Source organism: Nyctereutes procyonoides, unplaced genomic scaffold (assembly GCF_905146905.1).
Source record: "Nyctereutes procyonoides isolate TBG_1078 unplaced genomic scaffold, NYPRO_anot_genome, whole genome shotgun sequence".
Classification (NCBI taxonomy): domain Eukaryota; kingdom Metazoa; phylum Chordata; class Mammalia; order Carnivora; family Canidae; genus Nyctereutes; species Nyctereutes procyonoides.
Genome location: NW_026575051.1, coordinates 21679691 through 21703029, shown reverse-complemented (window position 1 = coordinate 21703029; position 23339 = coordinate 21679691). Strand labels below are relative to the sequence as shown.

At 37.4% G+C, this 23339-nt stretch overlaps 1 protein-coding gene across 8 annotated transcripts in view; it reads right to left on the bottom strand.

Moving 5' to 3' along the window:
* Nucleotides 1–23339, bottom strand: part of MLIP (muscular LMNA interacting protein) — a 252774-nt gene that overhangs the window by 8336 nt on the left and 221099 nt on the right. For 7 of the 8 annotated variants that reach the window (XM_055330897.1, XM_055330901.1, XM_055330900.1 and 4 more), the window contains one exon: nucleotides 1947–2000. The exons of the other annotated variant lie outside the window; for it this stretch is intronic. In XM_055330897.1, coding sequence (XP_055186872.1) covers nucleotides 1947–2000 — 54 coding nt within the window. The remainder of the gene's footprint in view (nucleotides 1–1946; nucleotides 2001–23339) is intronic. 8 annotated transcript variants of the gene reach the window in all.

Genomic DNA, 23339 nt, shown 5'->3' with positions numbered 1-23339 from the left:
TGATAGAGAATTAATGTCTTTAATATATAAAGGGAGTTTACAATTCAATAAGAAAAGTATTACCATACCAGTAGATAAATGCATGATACATTGCATAAGCAAAATAGACAAAAATAATAGAAAAAAACAGAATTTTTAAAAATGCAAATAAATATGAAAAACAATTTCCCCTTTTAAATTGTCAATATTTTAAAATATGATTTTAAAAGGAAGAAAGATTTAGGGTGCCTGAGTGGCTCAGTCCCTTAAGTATCTGCCTTTGGCTCAGGTCATGATCCCAGGGTCCAAGGATCCACCATAGTATTGGGTTCTCCACTCAGTGGGGAGTCTGCTTCTCTCTCTTCTCCTGACCATCCCCCTGCTTGTGCTCTCTTGTTCATGCTCTCTCTCTCTCTTTCAAATAAATAAATAAAATCTTTTAAAAAAGGAAGAAAGATTTAGATAGTATAACTAGAGATTTGGATAGAGAGCTGGACAGAGTATGGTACAGTTCTTAAGAGCATAGGCTCTAGGCAGTCAGATATGGATTCAGTTCCAGATGGAGCAGACTTCCAAGCTATTTCACTTTAGGCAATATACTGACTTCCCTTAGACTCAGTTTCCTCATCTGTAAAATGGGAATAATAGTGCTTAACTTTATTTTTTGAATATGAGCAAAATAAAGCATATAAAATGCATAAAACTTCTTAACATATAGTAAGCTCTCAATAAATTGACAATTATGATGATTCTCAACACTGGCAAGAGTACATGGGGACAGCTGTAAAAACACTCCTAGTGTGAACTGCTATATTTTTTTAGGAATTCAATTCAGCTATATGTATTAAAATTTTTCCATATGTCCTTATTCATTGAACCAATAATCCTATTTAAAAATAATCAAAGATTTGCTCAGGGATATAAATCCATACCAATTCATAACACACTTTTATAATTTAGTGACTAATGTTATAGCAGAGAGCCACATGGTCTCATATGATAAAGGTTTTAAAATTTGTAGCAATAGGAACATTAGTTTATGAAAAGTGGATATATGCTCTAAATTGTAGAAAAGATGCTTTGGGAAATGTTACATCCTATTTGGAATTTTATCATTCCTACTTCTCTTTTGTATTATGCTTGTTTTTCCTAAACTTGGAGGCTGCAAAATTGACCACGCCTTTTTGCAAGGGTATCTGAAATTAAAGCATGAGCTCTCTTGCTCCCTTCTGAAAGATAAGCTCTTTAAAAATCACTTTTTTTCCCTCACATTTACCACTTTGAGAGGATGTAGAAGAAGAAAACATTGTTCAATTATGCTTGCTCTTGATTAACAGAAAATTAAAAATTCCTGTATAGATTTTTTCTTTGCCTCTTTGGTATAGCATTTATAAAAACATGAAAAAGTTTTTAAATTTATTTTTTGTCAGCTCCAATGTGAAAATGGCTACACATTTGTATGAATATTAGAGGCTATGCTTCAGCTGGTATGGTTTTGCCTAAATGCCACCTGATGTAAGCAGAATTTACCAGGAGATTGGGGAACTAAGCAGACATTCTCCAGTGAGCTGAAACTGGGCCACCAGGAGATAGATACTGGGGTCTGACTCACAAGACCCACCATAAGTATTATGGGACACCCTTTGACCTTGAAGAGAAGTCAACAGGGTTTCTCATATGAATACAAGGTGGAAATCACACATGGGATAGAAAGAGCTGGTTTGTGATCAAGTTGCTACCCATATGAGGACCTTTAGAGCCACCTTCCATGTTAAGAGGCAAGAATTAACTTACTCAACCATCAGGGCTTCTGAACAACACAAAGTGAGACAGTGAGTTTTATTTTTTTAAAAAAGAAGATAAAAAGCATGATCTTATTAATATTTTTCTCAAAATAAGATTTATTTCTACAATCTAATAGCACATGGAAATGGATAACTATATCTCTAATTGTATCTTACATTTACCTCTTTGGAATCAAGAGTCTCATGTTCAGGGATAGCCACCATTGGATGACTCAGCTTCACAGAAAAGATGTCCAGGACATAATCAGGGGTAGAAGTGAGGAAAATAAATGTTTAGATTTTATTTAAATAAACAAACAATGGCATACATATATTATTGCTGATCATAATAGATTCTTCCAAGTATAAATATTTGATTTGAACTACTTGTTATTAAAAACAAGGGAAGCTATTCTTGACACAGAAAAAAAATTGGCAGTGGTGAATATTTTGAGCATAAGACCACATCTTATTTATCTTTGTGTCCCACATAAACTCTAACAGTGTTTGGCATATAGTATAGACAGTTATTGTTAATTGAATGAATGAACTGTTAAAACACACTGACAGATTTCAGAGAGAGGAGACAAAGCTATATTTATGTCTCAAACCTCATAATAGGCCTCAAACTGAAAAGCTCCAAAGCAAAAGAAACAAATCTTGCTCAGGCCCACAGTAAATACAGATGCTCCTATAGATGGTAAATGCTTACTTGGAAAAGCATTGTGCATTATTGCAAACATTCATAATCTTGAAGTACAAGGACTTCATAAACATTGTAATCTTATAGGATATGTTGTTATAATGTAACTTACCACACAGGGACATTTTCACAGAAGAGAGATTTTTTGCTTCTCTCGGAATTTGATTATCGCATGGGTCATCTGAGCATTATACATACACTTAAACTTATTAAGATAGAAGAAATATATAGATAATGCAAGAAAAAGAGAGAGGCAGCATAAGGGACCCAAGTACATGAAGAGCAAGGTAGAGCTATCATTTGTAATAAATCTGTTTGCCCCCCCCCCCTTCACCATCTCTCCTTGTCTCTCTGTCATTGTTCTGGGCAAATGAAAAGTATGAAAATAAATGCCCAGCTTTCACTCTCATGAGGGTCCTGATTCGATAAGTAAATCAGTAGAAGAGCACCTACTTCCTAATCCTCCAGTAAAATTCAGCAATCGGGCCTTGGCCCCAGGACCATGCCAGCATTGGCTGCTGGGAAGGCCATGGAGGTCCTGCTTCACATTTCTTCAGGCTTCCCTCCCTCTGTGCCAGCAGATTTTCAAGAATGAAGCCTGCTTTTATCTAAAGTTATAGCTTCACTAAATCCCAAACATTACACTCTGTTCCCAATTATGAAATCCTCTGGGTATCATAACATCAGGACTTGTAGCTGCCTGAGACCATTGCTTTAAATAGAAGCATGATCTGGCTCCAGAGCCAGCTAGAGATCTAAATAGCATTCCAGAAATCAGCTGCAAATTCTTACTTTTTCTTGTTCATCAGGGTCTCCTGAGATCCCAAGCATGGCCCAGGACTGGACCCTATGTACTATTTCAAACCTTAGACCCAGGTAATTGTCCTGGAGGCAGCAAACTCTTTAGCATAAATAGGCTAAGTTGTAGGGTAATTATATAAATCATCAGAGTTTGCACAATGTCAAATTATCATTCTCCTAGTCTCCTAAAATACAATAGGATAAATATCGTAAAATTTTAAAATGTTGGAACCCTTCCAATAAAATGTTCAGCTAAGATTGGAAAAGTAATTGAGCAATTATGTAATACCTATTTTTACATCCCATTCCTTCTTTCAAATATAGGTAATCTTTCATTTAAATCCACTTCATTTTAATCTTGAATTTCAAAAATTGTGTGTTAATTACCCTAATCCACAAAGAGAACAGAAAATGACTAATCCTAATTAATTGGTAACCCCCAAATCATTTACATTTGGCTTTGGAATGCTTTCTTCTCTTTACAATTTTTTTTCATAGTAGGTTTGCCTTTGTATTATCCTCAAACTGACTAAAAATGTAAAATAAAATGTGATCTTAATACCTTTGAAAGTTAATAGATTTATCCATAATAATTATATCCTCATGTGACAAATTCATCACATGCATTTGTTTAGTTTTCACAACAATCTGGTGAAGTGAGCACTAGTATTACCCTGTTTCACAAATGAGGAAATCAAAGCACAGAAAGGCAGAATGACTTATTTCAAGTCCAGGACTAGAGGCAGAGCCATGATTAGAATCTAGGATGAAAGTTCCAGGCACTGTGCTTCCAAAGCAAGGGTGAAGTAATAATATGTCAAGAAATTACTCAGGAGACAGGATGGGGTGCAGGAGATGGGAATGGTGTGTGCCATTTAACAAAAGAAATAGCCACATATTAAAGGCATGAGTGGCCCCATTTAGAGGTCAGAAGTATCATGAGTGCCTGGTGTAGCTATGATAGGCCACACTGGAGACATTTACAATGAAGCTTTTGTGTCAGATGAGGAGTCTGGCTTCACTCTCCAGGCATTGGGAAACCACCAAAGTACTTTAAGCAAGAAAAGGGGAATGTGTGATGAGATTTTCATTTCCAAAAAAAAAGTCTATTTGGCTGATGTGCAAAATATGAAAGGTGGGGTTGGGGGAGCTTGGAAGATGTAAGTAATTTGAGAGAAAGAGTAAAGAAGATTGGGACACCTGGGTGGCTCAGTGGTTGAGCACCTGCCTTCAGCTCAGGGTGTGATCCCAGAATCCCAGGATAGAATCCCACATTGGGCATCTGCTTCTCCCTCTTCCTGTGTCTCTGCCTCTCTCTTTGTATCTCTCATGAATTAATAGATAAAATCTTTAAAAAATAAAATAAAAAGAAGGTTTAGATTAAAGCATTGCCTTAGAGTATGGAATTGACTCAAGATTTTCCTGGTGGACACTAGAGGCCCTACTCTCTAGGATGAGCGAAGCAGCATCAGGTAGACAATTCAATATGTTACAGATTAGGGAAGACACACTGAAGCACTGGAATAAATAATGCTGATATCTCTGCTGAATGGGGAGATTTTATAGTGCATGAGGGCTAGAAATGCTTGTTGGGGGATGAGGACAATAAAACTTGGTGTGAAAATCTCACAACCAAAATGAAGACAATGAAACTAAAACATTAAAATAAATTCTATAGGGGTGCCTGGCTGACTCAGTGAGTAGAGCAAGCAACTCTTGATTTCAGGGTCATGAGTTCAAGCCCTATGTTGGGCATAGAGCCTACTTTTAAAAATAAGATAAAATAAGTAAATTCTAATTAGGGGAGTGGCATGCTATCCAGAGAGTAGGTGTATACTGAAGGACAGAGTTATCCAAGCCTGTTTACTCGGTAGTAAGTGTTCTTGAAAGGGAATAACTATTATTCCTCAAAAACAAAACAAAACAAAAAACATGGAAAGTTACTAATTTTATCATCAGAACATCATTCAGCATAGGAGAATCAGCAAAATAGAAAGCTCAGGTGAAATGAAACAAAACATACTTTTCCCTGGATGAAAACTCATGTCCCATATATTGTATAACAGATTAATTGGACCTTCGTTCACTCACTGCTGTTGGATAATCAACAAGTGATAATTTGAATAAAATGTTCAGTTGATTTTTATTATGCTCTAGATCACAGCTGCCACCAAACTAATATAAAGCCTTGTGAAGTGCTTGTTACCAGTATGAGGCTTTCTCATAAATATCTCTGCTTCTCCCAAGGTAACTCAAACTTCTTTAACAAAGACAGTTAAATGCCCTCAAACCAGCTGGGAAAATGAGAACCCCGATGACTAGAAAATAAGAAAATATGCAAAATGGTTAAATCATTTCAGTAAGTCTTGACTCTACATAAGAAATGGAACTCAAAGCTCTAGCTTTGGTGAAGGAGCTCTCCCTCTTCCGTGAAGATGAAGCACACTTTCTTGTCTGCCAGAAATTATGAAGCTGAGGAAGTGTTGCAAGAAACGTTAATATTTTAAAATTGACAAGAGTGCTACAAATGCCTTCAGAATTCAGTCCTTTGGAGGGTGTGTAGGTGGCTCAGTTGTTTAAGCATCAGCCTTCAGCTTAGGTCATGATCCTAGGGTTCTGGGATCAAGCCCCACTTGGGGCTCCCCTGCTCACTGGGGAGTCTACTTCTGCCTCTTCTCCTTGCACTATCGCCCCCCTCCCAGCTCATGTTCTCTCTCTTTCAAATAAATAAATAAATAAGATCTTTTTTTTTTTTTTAATAATTCAGTCCTTTGGGATTGCTTTTTGCTGAACCACATCTTCTCGTAACTCTTCACTCCATTTGTCTTTGGTAAACTATACCTTCTACATCTGTTTCTCCATCTAGGCCTGTGAGTCATTCAAACTACAGTACAACCTTCCTAAGAACATCTCTCAAAAATAAACGTGACAAACTGTTGTAGCACTACTGACATAAAATCATGTATTTCGTAAGTGTATCATTGCCATTAGTAGAGTATAAGCCTTTCGAAGTTGGGCAGCCCCGGTGGCTCAGCAGTTTATTTTATTTTTTTTAATTTTTATTTATTTATGATAGAGAGAGAGAGAGAGAGAGAGAGAGAGGCAGAGACATAGGCAGAGGGAGAAGCAGGCTCCATGCACCGGGAGCCCGACGTGGGACTCGATCCCGGGTCCCCAGGATCGCGTCCTGGGCCAAAGGCAGGCGCTAAACCGCTGCGCCACCCAGGGTTCCCAACAGTTTAGTGCCACCTTCAGCCCAGGGTGTGATCCTGGAGACCCTGGATCAAGTCCCACTTTGGGGTCCCTGCATGAAGCCTGCTTCTCCTTCTGCCTGTGTCTCTGCATCTCTCATGAATAAATAAATGAAATCTTAAAAAAAAAAAGCCTTTGGAAGTCAAGTGGATTATATTTTATTCATTTTTAGGCCTTCAGCACCTGGCATGGAACTCATTCAGCATAAAATACAACTAAATGATTACTGGGTAAATAAATGAATGAAAGAAAGAATGAATGAGATGGCTAGAGAAAAGATTTTTTGACTTGCAAAGTTAAAGTATTCTGAATTAGTGAAGAATTAGGATGTGTCATTGCATACCTAAAAATCTCATTTATATGAAATTTTGCAAATGAGGGACCTTGGAACTAGAACTATTGCATACATGTGTTCTCTTTGACCCTCGCAATTCTTTTGCTGAAAAGGTACTGAATTGAATTATCAGTGTTTGAGACTAATAAAGCTCCATGCAGGTTTGTGTTTCTGGTTTCTCTTGAACTACTTAAATATCTTGCGACACCTGGCCTGCCAACATCTAGATTTGTAGAGCATCCTGACTGTATTAGATAGAGCTGAAGGTCTTCACGTCAACACAGTCCCTATCATCCTGCTAAGAGGAGACCAAAAAAGTCAGAAGTCACCTGTTACCATGCTTATCCTTATATAACTGGCTCACTTCACTTGTTGTGGGGATCTGCCTGGCCAAAGAAAGAATTTTAGTTTTAATCTCTCATTTACAACAAATCTCAGTGCACAGGAAACACCTACAGAGTCATTATTTTTATATTCTGACACCGTTGGTCTAGAGAGGGGCCTAAGACCTGCATTTATAAGTGGCTTTCAGCTGATGCCAATGCTACCACAGGTTGAGTAGTGAGGCCACAGCCACATTTTTTTACAGATTGATGGAATTGATGATTTTCAAATATTTATCTACTTATGACTGAAATTAAGTACATTCAAAATGTCCTAATTAACCAAGTTGTATTGCAGTCATATAATTATATAACTTACCACAGATCTTTTTAATTAAGAACCTGCTAGTGTGCCAGACATGTTGCTAGATTTTAGGGATATAAAGGTGAACAAGAAGACATTGTCCCTGCCCTTGGAGAGCACAGAGTAGTGGGTGAGACAGATATTTATTACTTCATCAGGAATATATAGAAACAAACACAAAACAATGTTTTTAGGAAGTAAAGATCAGAGGTCTGTGAGGATTCAAAACATAAATCTGACCTGGTCTAGGAAGAAATCTCTTTCCAAGAGACTGAATCTAAAGGATCAGCGTCCTAGTAAGGAAAAGGGGTACGGGGAGTGAATATGGGGTTAATAGCTGAAAAGAAATTACAGGCTGAAGGGAAGATATGGAGAAAATTCAGAGTGCATGGGCACAGAGAGTCTGAAGAACATCAGGAATGAGTCTGAAGAACATCAGGAATCCCTGAGCAGGGATTTTACATGCCCCGACTCCACTTATGATGTAAAAGAAGAAGCCCTTCCAAATGCTTAAATGAATGAAGACTATTCAATACTGGTTTGTCTCGTTTCCTGTAAAGACTTCAAACTGCTGGAGGCTAGGGCTCATCACACTCTAACACTTGTGCACCAAACACTAGCTGATCAACTTCATTGCTCAAGAGTCTATGCCTTGCACAAAACATGGCAGTGCTCCAAGTTTTCTCTTGCTGAGGGCAGTTGTGCTATGAGGAAAAACCTGCTCTCAGTGGCAGGCTAAAACATGGCACTCTTACCCATGTGCTATAAAGAGTTCATCTGCATTAGCTTAAAATATTTTTTAAATTGTAGAACATCAGTAGTTTAAATATCTATTATTAGAATTTAAGGTGCAGAATCTATTTTTGGTGATGCCCAAAAGTTTTAAAATTTGCCCATGCCAGGAGTGGAGCGCCTGGGTGACTCAAAGTCGCCTGAGCATCTAACTCTTGGCTTCAGCTCAGGTCCTGCTCTCCAGGGTCTTGGGATCAAGCCCTGCCTTGGGCTACACACTCAGCATGGAGTCTGCATTGAAATTCTTTCTTCCTCCCTCTTCTTTACCCTCTCCTCCTCCTCTGCTCATACTGGCATTCTCTCTCTCTCTCTCTCTCTCTCTCTCTCTCTCTCTCTGAAATAGAGAGATAGATGATGATAGATAGATAGATAGATAGATAGAGAATAGATAGAATCTAAAATAAATAAATTAAAATAAAATAAATAAATAAAATAAATAAAATAAAATAAAATAAATAAAATAAAATAAATAAAATCTTAAAAGAATTTGCCCATGCCAGGGATGCCTGGCTGGCTCATTCAATAGAGTGTAGTAACTTTTGATCTGGGGGTTATAAGTTCAAGCTCTGAGTGTAAAGATTATTTAAAGTCTTTTTGTTTGCTTATTTTCTATACCATTAACTCCCTATGTGTGTACTTAGGGAACATCACTTTGTCTCTGGGCCTTGGTTTCCTCATATTAAAATCTGGGGCCTAACTAGATGAGTTCTAGTACCTCCTCTACTTGGATAACTTGGTAGGTCTGTGTAAGCACAACTCTGGTAACAAAAAAAGCTCTTTGTTTTTAGAATCTTTGTTTTAGAGCCACAGTTGAGATAGAAGTTGTTGCCTCTAGCAATGATAAAAATGAACTATCCATAGAATCTTACCTGAAATCCTTAATATCACTTCTTAGCTGTGACACTTGCTTCTTGTATGAACTTCTATAAATACTATTAAGTTTCACAATATCCCTTTGTGTATCCCCTCAGTATTATATACTCAGTTGGAATTTGGCACATGTTCATTGTTTTATAAACCCAGAGAAAACTTGCTATTAAGTGCTGATCATTAATATCCTTATATTGGAGTCTAAGTACCAGTAGGTCTGATACCACTCTAATACCAGTAAGAAAACAGAAATTTTCTGCTCTGATCTTTGTAATGAGTTTTTCGAGATCTGGCTGAAAATTTCCAAAGTATACTGTTTTTTTTTTTCTTGGCCTTTTCTCTTTCATCCCAGGAGGCACAGACTTGGGACAGTTAGAATTCCTTCCTTTAAAGACCACTTTCTAAAGGGCAGCTTAATGGATTTTTTTTCTCATCTACTCTGGGTTCAGCCTGTTTCGAAAACAAGTACCACATTCTTGTGTTTATCCACATTTTTCATCTAGAGTTGCTTCTTTCTCAACTAGAAAACCACTTCTCTGAGGGGATTAACTACACCATTCACTTTTTGCATTGCACAGCTCCCAGGTTGTAATGAAAATGGAACAAGGTCTATATTCCAATACCATTTTTGGACTCAAGTTCCAGAAAGTGAAATTGGAATTGACAAGGAAGCATATTTGTTCTATGTCCTTCCTCTATCCTTCAAGTGCACAATTAGTTGCCTGGTAGCACAGGCAAAAAACATCGCTTTCAATTGTGGTCAATATCGTACTAACACTAATACAATCATAAACTAAATGTCTCTTTCTCCACAAGAGATAATGTTGGTGGAATATTTTTCTCCCTCTCTCCCTGTTCTTTCTTTTCTATATAATATAAAGGCTATTAGCTATTTTATCCCAATGGGACATACAATAGAAAATAAACAGCTCGGTATTAAAACAGCCTCTTAAATACTTTTTTCAATTTCTGCCCTGATTTAGTCTCATCCCAGCTGTTCCTAATTTGCAGCCAGTTATCCCAACTTGCAAAAAACCTATCCCAGAACCCAGGAGCATGTCAACAGATGTCAAGTGATGTATTACAAAATTTGGAAAAGTGTTTTTTAAAAAGAGGAACAGGCACAACTGTGATGGGGCCAATTTGTGCTGCTCCTGATCTCCAGAGACCCCAGTCTTCTCTCCCCTAACACTACACTGGAGCCCCATCTTTGAGAATGTAAGTGGGGGGGTTGAAGGGGGACAGGGTGTGTGAATGACTAGGAGGTAGATAAGTTGAGGACTGTCTGACTATAAGACTCAGGAAAGTAAGAATCCCTGTCAGAATCTCTCAGAAATGGCTGGAATCTAAGACCAAGCTGCAAAGACCTGGAGCAAAATGGTGGGTAGAAAGCGGATGTGCTGACAGTTTCAAGGTGTTAGACATGATGAGAGTGGTAGGAAGAGCTCACATCATTCACAAAATGTATGAAAATATATGGAAAGATGAAGGAATGGGGTCCAACTACAAGGAGGTGGGGCAGACAGGCTACATACAGGACTAGCCCTCCACTTACAAAAACCTCATCTCTAGTGAATTCATCTTCCTTTACTCCTTACTAAAGTTCCCGACAGAACCACATCCTAACAACCATGGTAGGTTTTTTGTTTTTGTTTTAAGATTTTATTTATTTATTTAAGGGGTGAGGGAAGAACATAGAGGGAGAGGGAGAAGCAAACTCCCTGCTGAGCACAGAGTCCAATGTGGGGCTTGACCCTAGAATCCCAAAATCATGACCTGAGTTGAAGGCAGATGCTTAACTGACTGAGCCACCCAGGTGCCCCAGCTATGGTAATTTTATGTAAACTTCAAACTATAATGGGTATAGTATTTACTAGATATAGAAACCCGAAGAAAACCCCTACGTTATGTTATGTTTTGTTAGTAGGTTTCAGTCATTCCAAAGACTGAAATTTCTTTTTAAATTAGTATAAAAATGCTTATAATACTACCAAATTTGTCTAGGACTTTTATCACCTAGAACTTGATAAACTGTTAAAATGTCATTGAAATGTTGAAGCATAAAATATATTCTCAGGCCTACAAGGCTTCAAAATATTTACCAAATACAGAATGCCTTAAGAAACCTTCTTGGTTCAGGACTCAAATAAGGAGAGAAATAAATGCAAGAAGATACAGCAAGAAATACAGGAAGGTAGGATACGAAAACACTTTTGAGTAAGTATGGTATCACAGTGAAAAAAAGCAAAAATCCAAGAGAGATCACAGAAAAGAAAGAAAGGAATTATAACCATAAAGTGCCAGAAATGAAAATCTAGAATGGAATACATCAATGTGATGAGAGGTCATGGAGGAGCCAAATGGACTTGTCTTACTTGAAAATTTAGATACTGATAGGGGTATATGAACATGAATGTGGATCCCAAGTTAAGGGCAATCATAACTACCGAATAGGATAAATCACTTTTAAACTAATGAACTAAGACCATATTTCTTGGATGTAAAACTAGAAAGAAAATATGAGAAATTAGAGTAATGGAAAATGTAAAATAACTTGACAATATCAAGGTCATATAATGAGATAAGATAACATTAAGAAAAATCTCTTAGGTACCAATACAAATCAAGATGAGAGAATAGATAGTCAACAAAAGATACATATACAAGAAGACATAAAAATTGAAAATAGAAAGAGGGAAAGATTTATCTATACAATATAAGCCAATATTAAACTGGAATAGCAATGTTATTATCTTTAAAAATGGCCCTAAAAAAATTATAAGGGGCAAGAAAAGACATTAAATAAATACTCGTAAAAAAAAAAAAGTCAAGAAGATATGACCATAAACATATTCTCTTTTTTTAAAGATTTATTATTTTTTTGAGAGAGGGGTGAGGAACAGAGGGAGATGGAGAGAGAGAATCTGAAGGAGATTCCCCACTGAGCTTCCAACATGGGGCTCAGTCCCACAACCTCAAGATCATGAGCTGAGCTGAAATCAAAAGCCAGATGCTTAACCAAATGAACCATCCAGGTGCCCCAAACGTATATTCTTAATAATACAAAGTATTGAGAATTAGTGATTGACCTCTAATTCTTTGAGACTAAAGGAGAGACCTTATACTTCATCTTAATACCTCAGTAGAACTAAGATATTGTTTCAGTGTCCAGTGGAAACTAAATAAAAAATTTTAAACAACCTGAGGAAGGATCCAACCCCACAATCATTTCTTCCACAAAATATTTCTATTTGGTTCACACAACATATGGAACATATGGCTTATTAAGGGTAAATGGGTATTACTATTTCATGGCTGTAAATGAAATGTCTGAGTTGTATCAAATCAGTCACAAATGGGTGAACTTCAACAAATCTAAAAATCTGGAAAAATGTTATGGTCATATTTTACTGAGAGGAGTAAAACAGTGGTTATATTAAGCAAGATGAAGCCACATACGAACATTATGCCCTGATGTTTCAAAATAAGAGACTCCTTCACTATGTAAATACCACATGGTATATATGGCTTTTGTTACACAGAATAAGTAAAAGGATAGCAAAAAAAAAAAAAAAAAAAGCAATGAGACAAACAAGTAGGTTGTACCATATAAAATTGAAAATTGATAAAGTTGATGTTGTTGTAGGTAAAAAAAACCATTGAATAATAACTGTTGAATAATGGTGATTTCATGTGGATCAACCTCATACAAAAGACGTTTTAAAAAAATAAGCCATAGCATTAAAGGAAGTTTAGATAAACAACTGTGCTCAAAGTTAACATAGATATGTATGTGTATATATAGGTGTTTATGTGTATATATACACATATAAATGTATATATATAAAAAATTTACAAAGATTCAATTTGCAAAGATGAATGTTTCCAACAGAGTCATTATATTTCTGGGCTAAGGGCCACCTCCTTCTACAGACCACTGTCCTCAGCTGAGGAGAGTATCTTGATGCTGAGTTTCTTGATACTCTCCAACATCATGGCCACCCACAACCAGAGACTAACTGAAGTGAGTATCAGATGTCAGCACCTCTTCCTCCAGGGTGGATAACTTTGCAACTTATGCTCCCCTTTCCCTGTGAATTAGGAAAAGGTTGACCACTACCTGGGAACACATGTGCTTTGTTCTTTGCCCTCCTCAATTAGGGTTCACTACCTCTCTTATAGGAAGTTTTTCTGAAGAGCACACCCTCAATAAACCACAAAGACCTGAACCCTTGTTTCAGGCTCTGCTTCTCTCTCTCTCTCTTTTTTTTTTTTTTTTAAGATTTTATTTATTTACTCATAAGGGACAGAGAGAGAGAGAGGCAGAGACACAGGCAGAGGGAGAAGCAGGCTCCACGCAGGGAGCCCGACGTGGGACTCAATCCCAGGTCTCCAGGATCAGGCCTTGGGCTGAAGGCAGCGCTAAACTGCTGAGCCACCTGGGCTGCCCTCTGCTTCTCTTTAGAAGAGATCTAGACACCATGCACTAGGGAAGGGGCAGGGAGTGGCTCCGTGCTATGAAATACATGCTCATTTTTCCTTCATGCCTCCATCTGAACAGGATGCAAACTGATGGCAGTTTATTTTCGTTATGCCTATAAAACACAAGCATGGGCAATAAATTCTAAGGGCCCAGCCTGTTATTTTACAAGAACTTTAAAAATCATCTTTCTTGAAATATAATTTTCTTCACTAAAAATGCCATCCAGCTGTCCTACTGCACATCTCTTTTGAATTAGCAAATTCTTAATTTTTAAGATGATTTTATTAAAAGTGTTATAATGAAAAATTTCAGCTAGATGGTAACAAATGAGCTCAGGGACAGAGATACAAAAATTGATTGTTCTCGGTTTCCTGGAAGAAATTTAAAAGTCAACTGTTTGTGATTACATTAAGTACATTTTAAGAATGATGACTGGCAATTAGATAACCTGAAACATGCCTGGTTTCAAATGCCAGCCTGTCATTAAGACATCTATTGTGTTGAAATGTTCTTTTTGCCCTCTAGTGGAGAACCTAACTAAATAAGATTGATACTTCAGTTTTCAGAACTGCTTTTCTTAAAATATCATCTACTCACTGGTATTCATTTTTTTTAATGTTAAAAGCCCAATTAATTTACATTTACTCATTTTGAACAGAATGTTCTCTATGAACATATTATACAAATCCATCCATTCTGAAAACAATTTGGCATAGGGAAACAGTGCCCCTGCTTTGGTTTCCTAAAAAATCTAAAAACATTAAAAACCAATTTGGAGTTGGCTTTTTCTCCTATTCCACCCATCTCAAAGGTTTTCTATTTTTCAGTATCTGAACAGTTATCTGATTCCCATGAACTCTCAAAGTTGTCAGAAAATTTTTGGAATTGAGAGCAAGGTGGTTTATCTCTGTGATGATAGGAAATAAACTGCCAGATTTATTCACACAGAAGGATTTCTAGTTATGTAGACAGAACAAAAACAGATATCATTATTATTGTTTTAAGATTTTATTTATTCATGAGAGACACAGAAAGAGAATGGCAGAAACATAGGCAGAAGGAGAAGCAGGCTCCCTCTGGGGAGCCTGATGCAGGACTCGATCCCAGGACCCCAGGATCATGACCTGAGTCAAAGGCAGATGCTCAACCAGTGAGCCACCCAGGTGTCCCCCAAAACAGATACTATTAATAAAGAGGAGAAAGGAAATTTTGACTCCAAAATTCAAGATGACCTCTTTCAGTAAATGTGGCCACCTCAGTCTGTCAAATTATTAGATACACAGTGGTTCTCTAACCTTCTCTAACACAGTGGTTCAATAACCACTAACCTTTGCAACTGTCACTGCCACAGATGGTTGCACCCTGGGGGTCACGAGATGAAAAGCACTGTGGACTTCATGATAAACCCAGGCAATTCCTATAACTCATACCATGTCCTTGGGTGTGTCACTTCTCATCCTTACTCTCCAGTCTCCTCATCTGTAGACTGAAGGAAGTCAGACGACCTCAGTGGTTAGTTACAGTCCTGAGGTATATGGCATTGTTCTTTGAGCACACAGAAGTCTGTGATTCCAGGGTGGTGGTGGTTGGTGAAGGCCGTGATGTTATCTCCTTGATTTTAACTACCAACTTTTAGCTAGTTTGCTGGAATCTCATACAAATTATTTACTCTCTGAGCTTCAGTTTCTTTGCATGTGAAATAAAGGGGATAAAACCAATTTTCAGACTGTTTTGAGATTTAAATAAAACGCTATCTGTAAAGTGGCAACTGTTACTTGTGACAACATGGGTGGATCTAGAGGGTATAACGCTAAGTGAAATAGAGAAAGACAAATACCATATGACTTCACTCATATGTGGAATTTAAGAAAGACAATAAAGGAATAAAGAGACAAACAAAAAAACAGACCCTAAATATTAGAGAACTGGTAGTTGCCAGCAGGGAGGTAGGTGGGGAATGGGTGAAATATGTGAAGAGGATTAAAAGCACGCATCATGATGAGCATGGAGTGATGTAGAGAATTGCTGAATCACTACATAGTTCACCTGAAGCTAATATAACACTGTGTTAACTATACTGGAATCTAAAAAAAAAAAAAAATTAAAAAATTAAATCAAAAAAATAAAATTAAAATAAATAAAGTGAAATGTTGGCCTACTTTTTCCAAATATGAATTTCTTTCTTCAACTCACACCCTGCTTTCTTCTCACAAATTCTGCTAACCCAGAGCCCCCAGGGGTGCAGAAGCTATCTGGCAGTCTTACTTCTTACAGTCTTACTTCAGTGGTTCCTGCTTCCACCTGCTTTCTTCACTGTCTGCTTTCATTGTCTTGAGCTTACCCTGTCCCTTTCCTTTCCTGCCTGGCAAACTTCCTGCTTCTGCTCCCTCTCACTGGACTGCCAGCAGGCCCACAAACGGCTTCTTCTCAGACCTCGGTTCAGGCGCAGTGGCCTCATGAACACTTTCCTGACTCATCAGACTAGATCAGGCCTCCTATAACAGATACTCACAACTACTCAATTGCCTTCTATGTGGCAGTTGCCACAATCATCATTAAGTAATGGATTTTTTTGCATATGTAATTTCTGTTCTTCGTAAGTGGAGAAGAATATACCTGGCCAAGACCCCTCACGTTTCTGTGTTCTTGACTTTGGGGTAGGGCCAGCAGAGACGCCTAAGGAATACTTAGTAAATCTTGGTGAAATCAATAAATAATGTATCGACTTCCAGACTCCAGGTTTCCAAGACTCCTTGTTGGAATAAAAAGTTGCAAAGTCTATGTTCCTAGTTACTGGTGGGGAATTGGGCTATTAGTTAGACAAGGTTTTTCTAACCTTGAACCAAACTACTTAACTTCCTGTTCATGTTCTCATTTTGAAGCTATGTGCAACTGTAAATTGCTTACCTCAAAGGAGTGTTATTTTATTCTTAAAATACATCTGTAAAAGATTTTTCACATTTTTAGATCTAAATATTTACAGCTTACATTAGAAAAACATGGTTTTTCTTTTAATTTCAAAGCCCCCTCAGCCTTTGAACCAGTAGGTGAAGGTTAGAATTACTTTAGCCCTTTCCTAGCTAAATCACGATCTGCCATAACTTCTGTTGATTAATCTCAGTTAAAATAGCAGAAGAAATCTAAAACAAAACAAACAAACAAAAAAACCCTCCTTTCTGATGAGCTACTAAAAAATTTAACCCATGTTGGAAACACCCCTATCATATTAAAAATTAAATTCATTTATTGCATTTCTGTAGATTCAGAGAGTCAATTTTCTAAGTAGCCATGCAATGTTACTACCAGTTAAGATATTCTTAATAATGGAAATAATATACACTTTACAAATGAACTTAATTTGAAAATAAATAAGTAGGAGAACAAATGGAGGGGGGAAAATAAGAAAAGCCAACATTAATAGGGTGAGCTATCCAAAAGGTTTAAAGGAAGCAGCCTCAAGATATTGGACCAGGCTAAAGCCAGTTTATGGTAGAAACTTTCCTACCTACCGATCCTGGATGTAAAAGTTTCCTTCCTTTCTTCTGTCTTCCTACCTCATTCACACAGGACTGGACCATCAGGAAACATCATCAGAGGTTCCAGAGTCCATTGCCAACTTCTAATTCCCCATGATGTGAAAAGAAAAGACAGTAGAACTCAAATCTCCCAATAAGTTCTCTATTACATTTGGGTGTTTTCCCCGTCTTAGTCCCTAAACTGTGTATTTCTTATTCATCATACATATGGCTAAAAAGTTTCCCTCACTATTCTAACAGATGTCTTGCCCTTGGCTTATTATAAGTGGAGTGATCCTTTACCTAGAAAAGACAAATAATGGATGGAATTGGACTGAAAATATCTCCACTGTGTTCACTTTCCTCTCACTTTGTCATTGCAGACAAGTTATATTTCCTCTTTATTCTTAATCTATAATCTCAAGAGCAGCTGCTTGGAAAGTGCCTAATAAAAAGCCATCAGTAAATACTCTGTTGACATATCATAATGATAAGATACATTTCAAGTTAAATGTTTCAGCTTTCTTAGCAAAAACATAATTCTAAAGGATTGGTATATTCTAAAATCTCGTTTTATTAAAAAGGCACTTTAATTTCTTAAAAAGTAAATCATAGGAAAGTACATGTTGGCAGCTTCGGTACTTTTTCAAAGAGAAATGACTTTTAATAATTGAAATAGTGTACTGGAAAAAATGTACATTCTGATTCAATAAGTCCATGAATACTGGGTATATAAACAGCCCAACTATAAATGTTGCAAGCACATGGGAGTAATTTTGATTAAGAATGGAACCTAATATTTTATGACTTTCTTTAATTAAGGAAAAACAAAACAAAATGAAACCCTATGACCTAAGGTAGTATATATACCATTTAATACTTGTGATTCTTTTGCTTTATAAAAGTTTCTTATGAGAAATCATCAATTATAATCAAGCACCTTTTAACATGTTGGTATAGTTTTTCTTTGTAAATTTATATTTCATAATGAAGTTTATCTTCTTGCTGAATCATTACAGAGTTTAAAAGACAAAGGGGAAAAATCTGCTGCCAATGGGAAAACTTAGAAGGTTCAAGGAGATAAAAACTTTTTTTTTTAAGATTTAATTTATTTATTTGAGAGAGAGAGAGTGTGTGCACAAGTGGGCAGAGGGGAAAGGCAGAGGGAGAGACAGACTCCTTGCTGAACAGGGAGCCTGATGCCAACTTGGAGCTCAATCCCAGGACTCTGGGGTTCATGACCTGAGCCAAAGGCAGATGCTTAACTAACTGAGCCACCCATGGCCCCCAAGAAAGTGAAAACTTTTAAGATCATCCAGTCCAGTGGAAGTTATACGTTTAGGAGTTTGAAATAATCTGCATTTTCAAAAGCTCCCCATGTAATTCTCATGAAATGAGCCCAATTTTGATCCTAAAGTAAAAGTTTTAGAACCAAGCACAATATCCTACTATTCCAAAGGGAAGAGAAATCCATGGAAAAAGAGTGAAGTGTGTGTCAACAATATCATTTCTATAAATTATATGTATGCAAAATAATAATGCAACATTTGGAAAAAATAAACAAATAAAACAATAGTATAGTGATTATGGGGAGAAAGGAGAGAGAGTGAGAAATCAGAGGTAAAACGAATACATATGTGAATAAATTTGAAAGTATGAAAGGAATGAACAGGTTGTAACAAAAGGAAAAAAAGGCATTTTAGATGACAGAAAGGTTCTCCTAGTTATTTCAATGGACTGCTTCTTTACTCCAGCACCAAAATTCTATAAACAATGGGTAACATGCTGAAAAATATATAAAAGTGAGTACTCAAGTTGGAACATGAAAGGTTTACTTCCATGTATTGCATGATCTTGGTAAAAATCCTATGGTAGAGATTCCATTTTTTTAACCTTTTTAAAAATTTCATTAAGTAATTTCTGCACCCAAGGTGGGGCTTGAACTCAGGACCCAGAGATCAATGGTTTCATGATCTACCAACTAAGCCAGCCAGGCACACCTAGAAATTCTATTTTTATTGCTATTTTATAAATAAGAAAACTAAAGCAAGAGTTGGATTACTTTTCTTAATATGGACATAAAACAATTTATTCAACAAAATTAATTTAGCAATAAAGACTACAGATGAACTTTTGTTGCATTTCACTGGGTAAAGTAGCTATAAGTGTACTTACTGATCAGAATGGACACTTTAATAACAAGGGGCACAGAAATAATTGAAATCATATAATATTAAAAATATGTATTAAATTGTTACATTGGTAGATCTATAAAATATGTGTTTTCAAAAAAACTATTTTTAAAAGTAAAATTCTTTTTCCACAAAACAGTGGAAAAACACATATCGATACACTTTTAGAAAAATGTCCAGGACACTAGTCATCTTACCTAGGGAATATATGTTTTCCTTTCTACAGGAAAGACCTTAAAGTCTTGTCCTGACCTGGAGCAGTCATGATCACAGCCTGGGATCTGCAAATAGGAGTGATCAGGGCTGGAGGGGTTCCAGGCAGGAAGAATGGAGGTGAGATAAATACCTAGCTCTCCCCTGCTCAGAGGTGAAAGTTATTTTTCAAGTGTCTACTCCAGAGATCACTTAAATGGAACATGTTAGGAAAAGCTTGCTAGCCCCAATGCTTGCATAGAAAACATACTATAGAATTTAATAGCAGTGGAGCCAATGGGAAGATACCTATGTAAAGAAATACCTGGCCACGCTTATCTCTTTGATGAGACAGAAGCAGACTAGAAATAAAAGAAAATGGTAAATGGCTGCAAACAAGGCACAAGGATAATGCATTTTAGAAACCGAAAGTGAAATAAAAATGGCTGCACAGTCACAAACAAGGTCTCTGAAGAATGTAATTTTTTGAAAAGTGAAAAAGAAGATGTCCTCAGAATGGCTGTCAATGTTCTCCTGGGGCTTCAAAGCTGTTTCTCAGTCTATAAAGATGCTATTCTTATACATAAAACCTTGCAAGCTTTCACTGTAAATAGAGCCTTCCTAAGTAGGAAATCCCAGCCTTGCTTCTGCCAGCACCTCAGAAGTTAGCCCAACTGGGAAGGCTTAGTTCTCCCTCCTCTAGATCCTATTCATAGGTGCTCCATGGGTTTTTTTGTTTGTTGCTGGTGCAAATTGGGCAGAATAGAGACTCGGGGAAACAGCACTTAAGAGAGAACTTTCCATCCACCTGGCCTGTGATTGTGCTAAATACAAGGTAGAAAATGTAGCTGTGATAAGAAAAGAGGAAAAAGTACAGAAAGCTGAATGCTTTCATGGGAAAGGGAAAGTAAGCCAGAAAACTTGGGATTTGAGTTTGACTTAAAAAGATAGCTGTGGCTCAGAGATGATGGGAGTACAAGACAGAAGAAATGAGGCTGAGGACACAGAAAAGAAAAAAGTATGAAGGGTGATCAACTTTCATTTCTGCACATTACATGCAGATTAGCTTCCGCACCTGATGGCCAAGACAGTAAGTAGTTGAGGCAGACTCCCATGGTAACATCTCAGCCATACTTAGGAAAAGGAATCTTTCCAAATGAACTGAATTCTCAAAAATAGAGGGTGGGTCCATTAGGCTTTGACCTAGACACTGTCAGGTATGTGGTACATGGTACTTTTATTAGCTTTGAAGATAAACGTTTTTGTATGGATTACAAAATGGAGGGAAAATTGGTAAAATTGATGTGGGAAACAAGGGCAGAAGAAAAATTCTTAAATTTCTTTACTACTTACAGCCCACAGACAAGTCCTTGAAACAGGCAGAGTGACCTTCTTCTAGGGACTCAACTGCCTCAATGTTAAAACTTTGCTAAGGGCAAAAGGCAATTTTAGCCCAACTCCTAGGATCCAATAAGTCTACTTTAACATATAAAAATTCCTTTGGAAACTTCATTTTATCTCTAAACCCCCCCCCCCCCAGATACATGCTGGCAATCATCTCCCAAGCATATGGCCCACTCATATATGTCTGAAGGGTCCCATGACTAAAGTCTTATTAGACAGTAATAAATGACCTTTTTCTAAAAATAGCTAGCCCTCCCCCCCACCCAAGGTCCTGGAAACTTGTTTCTAAAATTCTTTAGAGACTTAAACTATCCTTAACCACCTCCCAAGTTGATAGTATATAATGGGCCACTACTCATGAACCCAGTGCTCCTCTTTCTACCCACACGTCCTATCCCTGTGCTTTAATAAAACCACCCTTTGCACCAAAGATGTCTCAAGAATTTTTTCTTGGCCATTGGCTTCAAACCCTAACATCTTTCTTACATCAAAATGACTCTGAATGAGATACAGTTTTAAGATAGTATCCCCACCCTCTCCGGCCACACCCGCATCTATAATTCCTCTGTATCCTTTATTGTTTCAGCCATTTTACATATTCAGGGCATAACATGTTCAAAATAAAGTGTTCTGCTAGCCAAAGTTTTGATTTGCAGGATCCTGAACCTCAAAGTTAGATCAAACACATAAAAGTTGTGAGTATATGTGATACAAATTACTCTATGTCATCTCAGGCCTTGACATTTTACTAGCAGCCTGTGAATTTCACAAGGCTTATCTTTGCCTGAGGGCTCTTTCTGTTTATGCTCCTCTCCCCCAAGCACAGACCTTAAATAAAAACTAGCAGGAGTCCCCACCCCCCACCCCCAATCCCCATTTCAGATTGCCTACCTCTGACTTTTCTGCATTCACTCCTGGAATTCCTCAGTAAACTCAAACCCTAATTTGCCACATGGTAACTCACTTGATGATACACCCTTTATTAGACATCTTCTCCAGTTCCCCACATCCTTCACTGGTGTGTCCTGGAACCACCTCCCAATTAACTACTTGCATACAAATCCTCTTTCCAGTGAAATCAAAACAAAGGTATAATTGATTCTCATTATTCACCGTTCATTATGTTCTGTAAAGTCACTGCAAACATGGAGTCAGCCAGTCCTGAACCATTGCTCCAAGATGAAAAATAGAAGATTAAGTTCCTGTGAGTCCAGAACTTAATCAATCATACATAGTTTTGTTTAATGTGTCTTTCTGTTTAAAGACACCTTAATATATATTATTGGTCCATTAAAATTGAACCTATGGCCAGCAGCACTGTTAACTCAGCACTGTTAGCTCATGCCTAAACGAAGCCTACTGGACATGTATCTTTTTTGTGAGGTACACTGTAGCCCTCTTGTGTTTAGAGCACCAGACAGAACTTCAGCACTCTGCCTAAGAGGCCATTTGAAATAGTGAAATCACAAACAAAAAGCACAGAAAGTTAAAACGTGGTATTAGACAGACAATGAAAAGAATGAATGCTTGCAGCATGAGTGCTCAAAGAGAAAGCAGAACATCACCTTGATCATCTCAGCTGGGAACATGTACATAGGCCAATCACATTTTCCACTCTTTTTCCCATGTCTGCAAATGACCATAAAACTGCAGTGATTTCAGGGCTACAAATAAATTTTATCAGGTAGGCAAATTCATAAAGTTGGACTCCTAGAGTTTCCTACAAGTAAGGGGGCAGGAAAAGAAGAGTGATGAAGGATATGTAGAGTATCTCAGTTGATGGTCCTGAGAGGACCTCACAGAATTGACCTGCTCCCAACATGTAGGTAACTATGTTCTCCCACGTGTGCTCAAGGGGCTCAGAAGTAGCCAACCTAGAGCCAATCAGGGCATGCCATGCAGGGGAAGAAAGCAGAATGTAGCAGTGTATTGTCTGATTGATGGTCATATACCCCATAGGACTGAGGACACCATGGTGGATAGATAGCAGAGCCCACATACAGCAAAGATTAGTACCTCCTGCCTCCCCATCCCCACCCTACCTATGCTCCTATGCTGAAGCAAGTACTCCATAAGCTCACGGGAAATTTCATGCAATGCAAGAAAAAGTGAGCTTCTCAAATGACTAAAACTGTATCAAATGTACTGATAAAACTATAAATTGACTCTATTTAGCTCCTACATAACGTAGAAATAATCCTAGTCAAGCATGGGCTCTTGGTGAATAACCTGGGTCATTTTAGGATTTGTTCATCACAAACACAGATTTATTGCTATATCTACAATGTGAAAAATATCATATTAAGCATATCACACCCTAGATAGACACTAGAATAATCTCACCAAATACA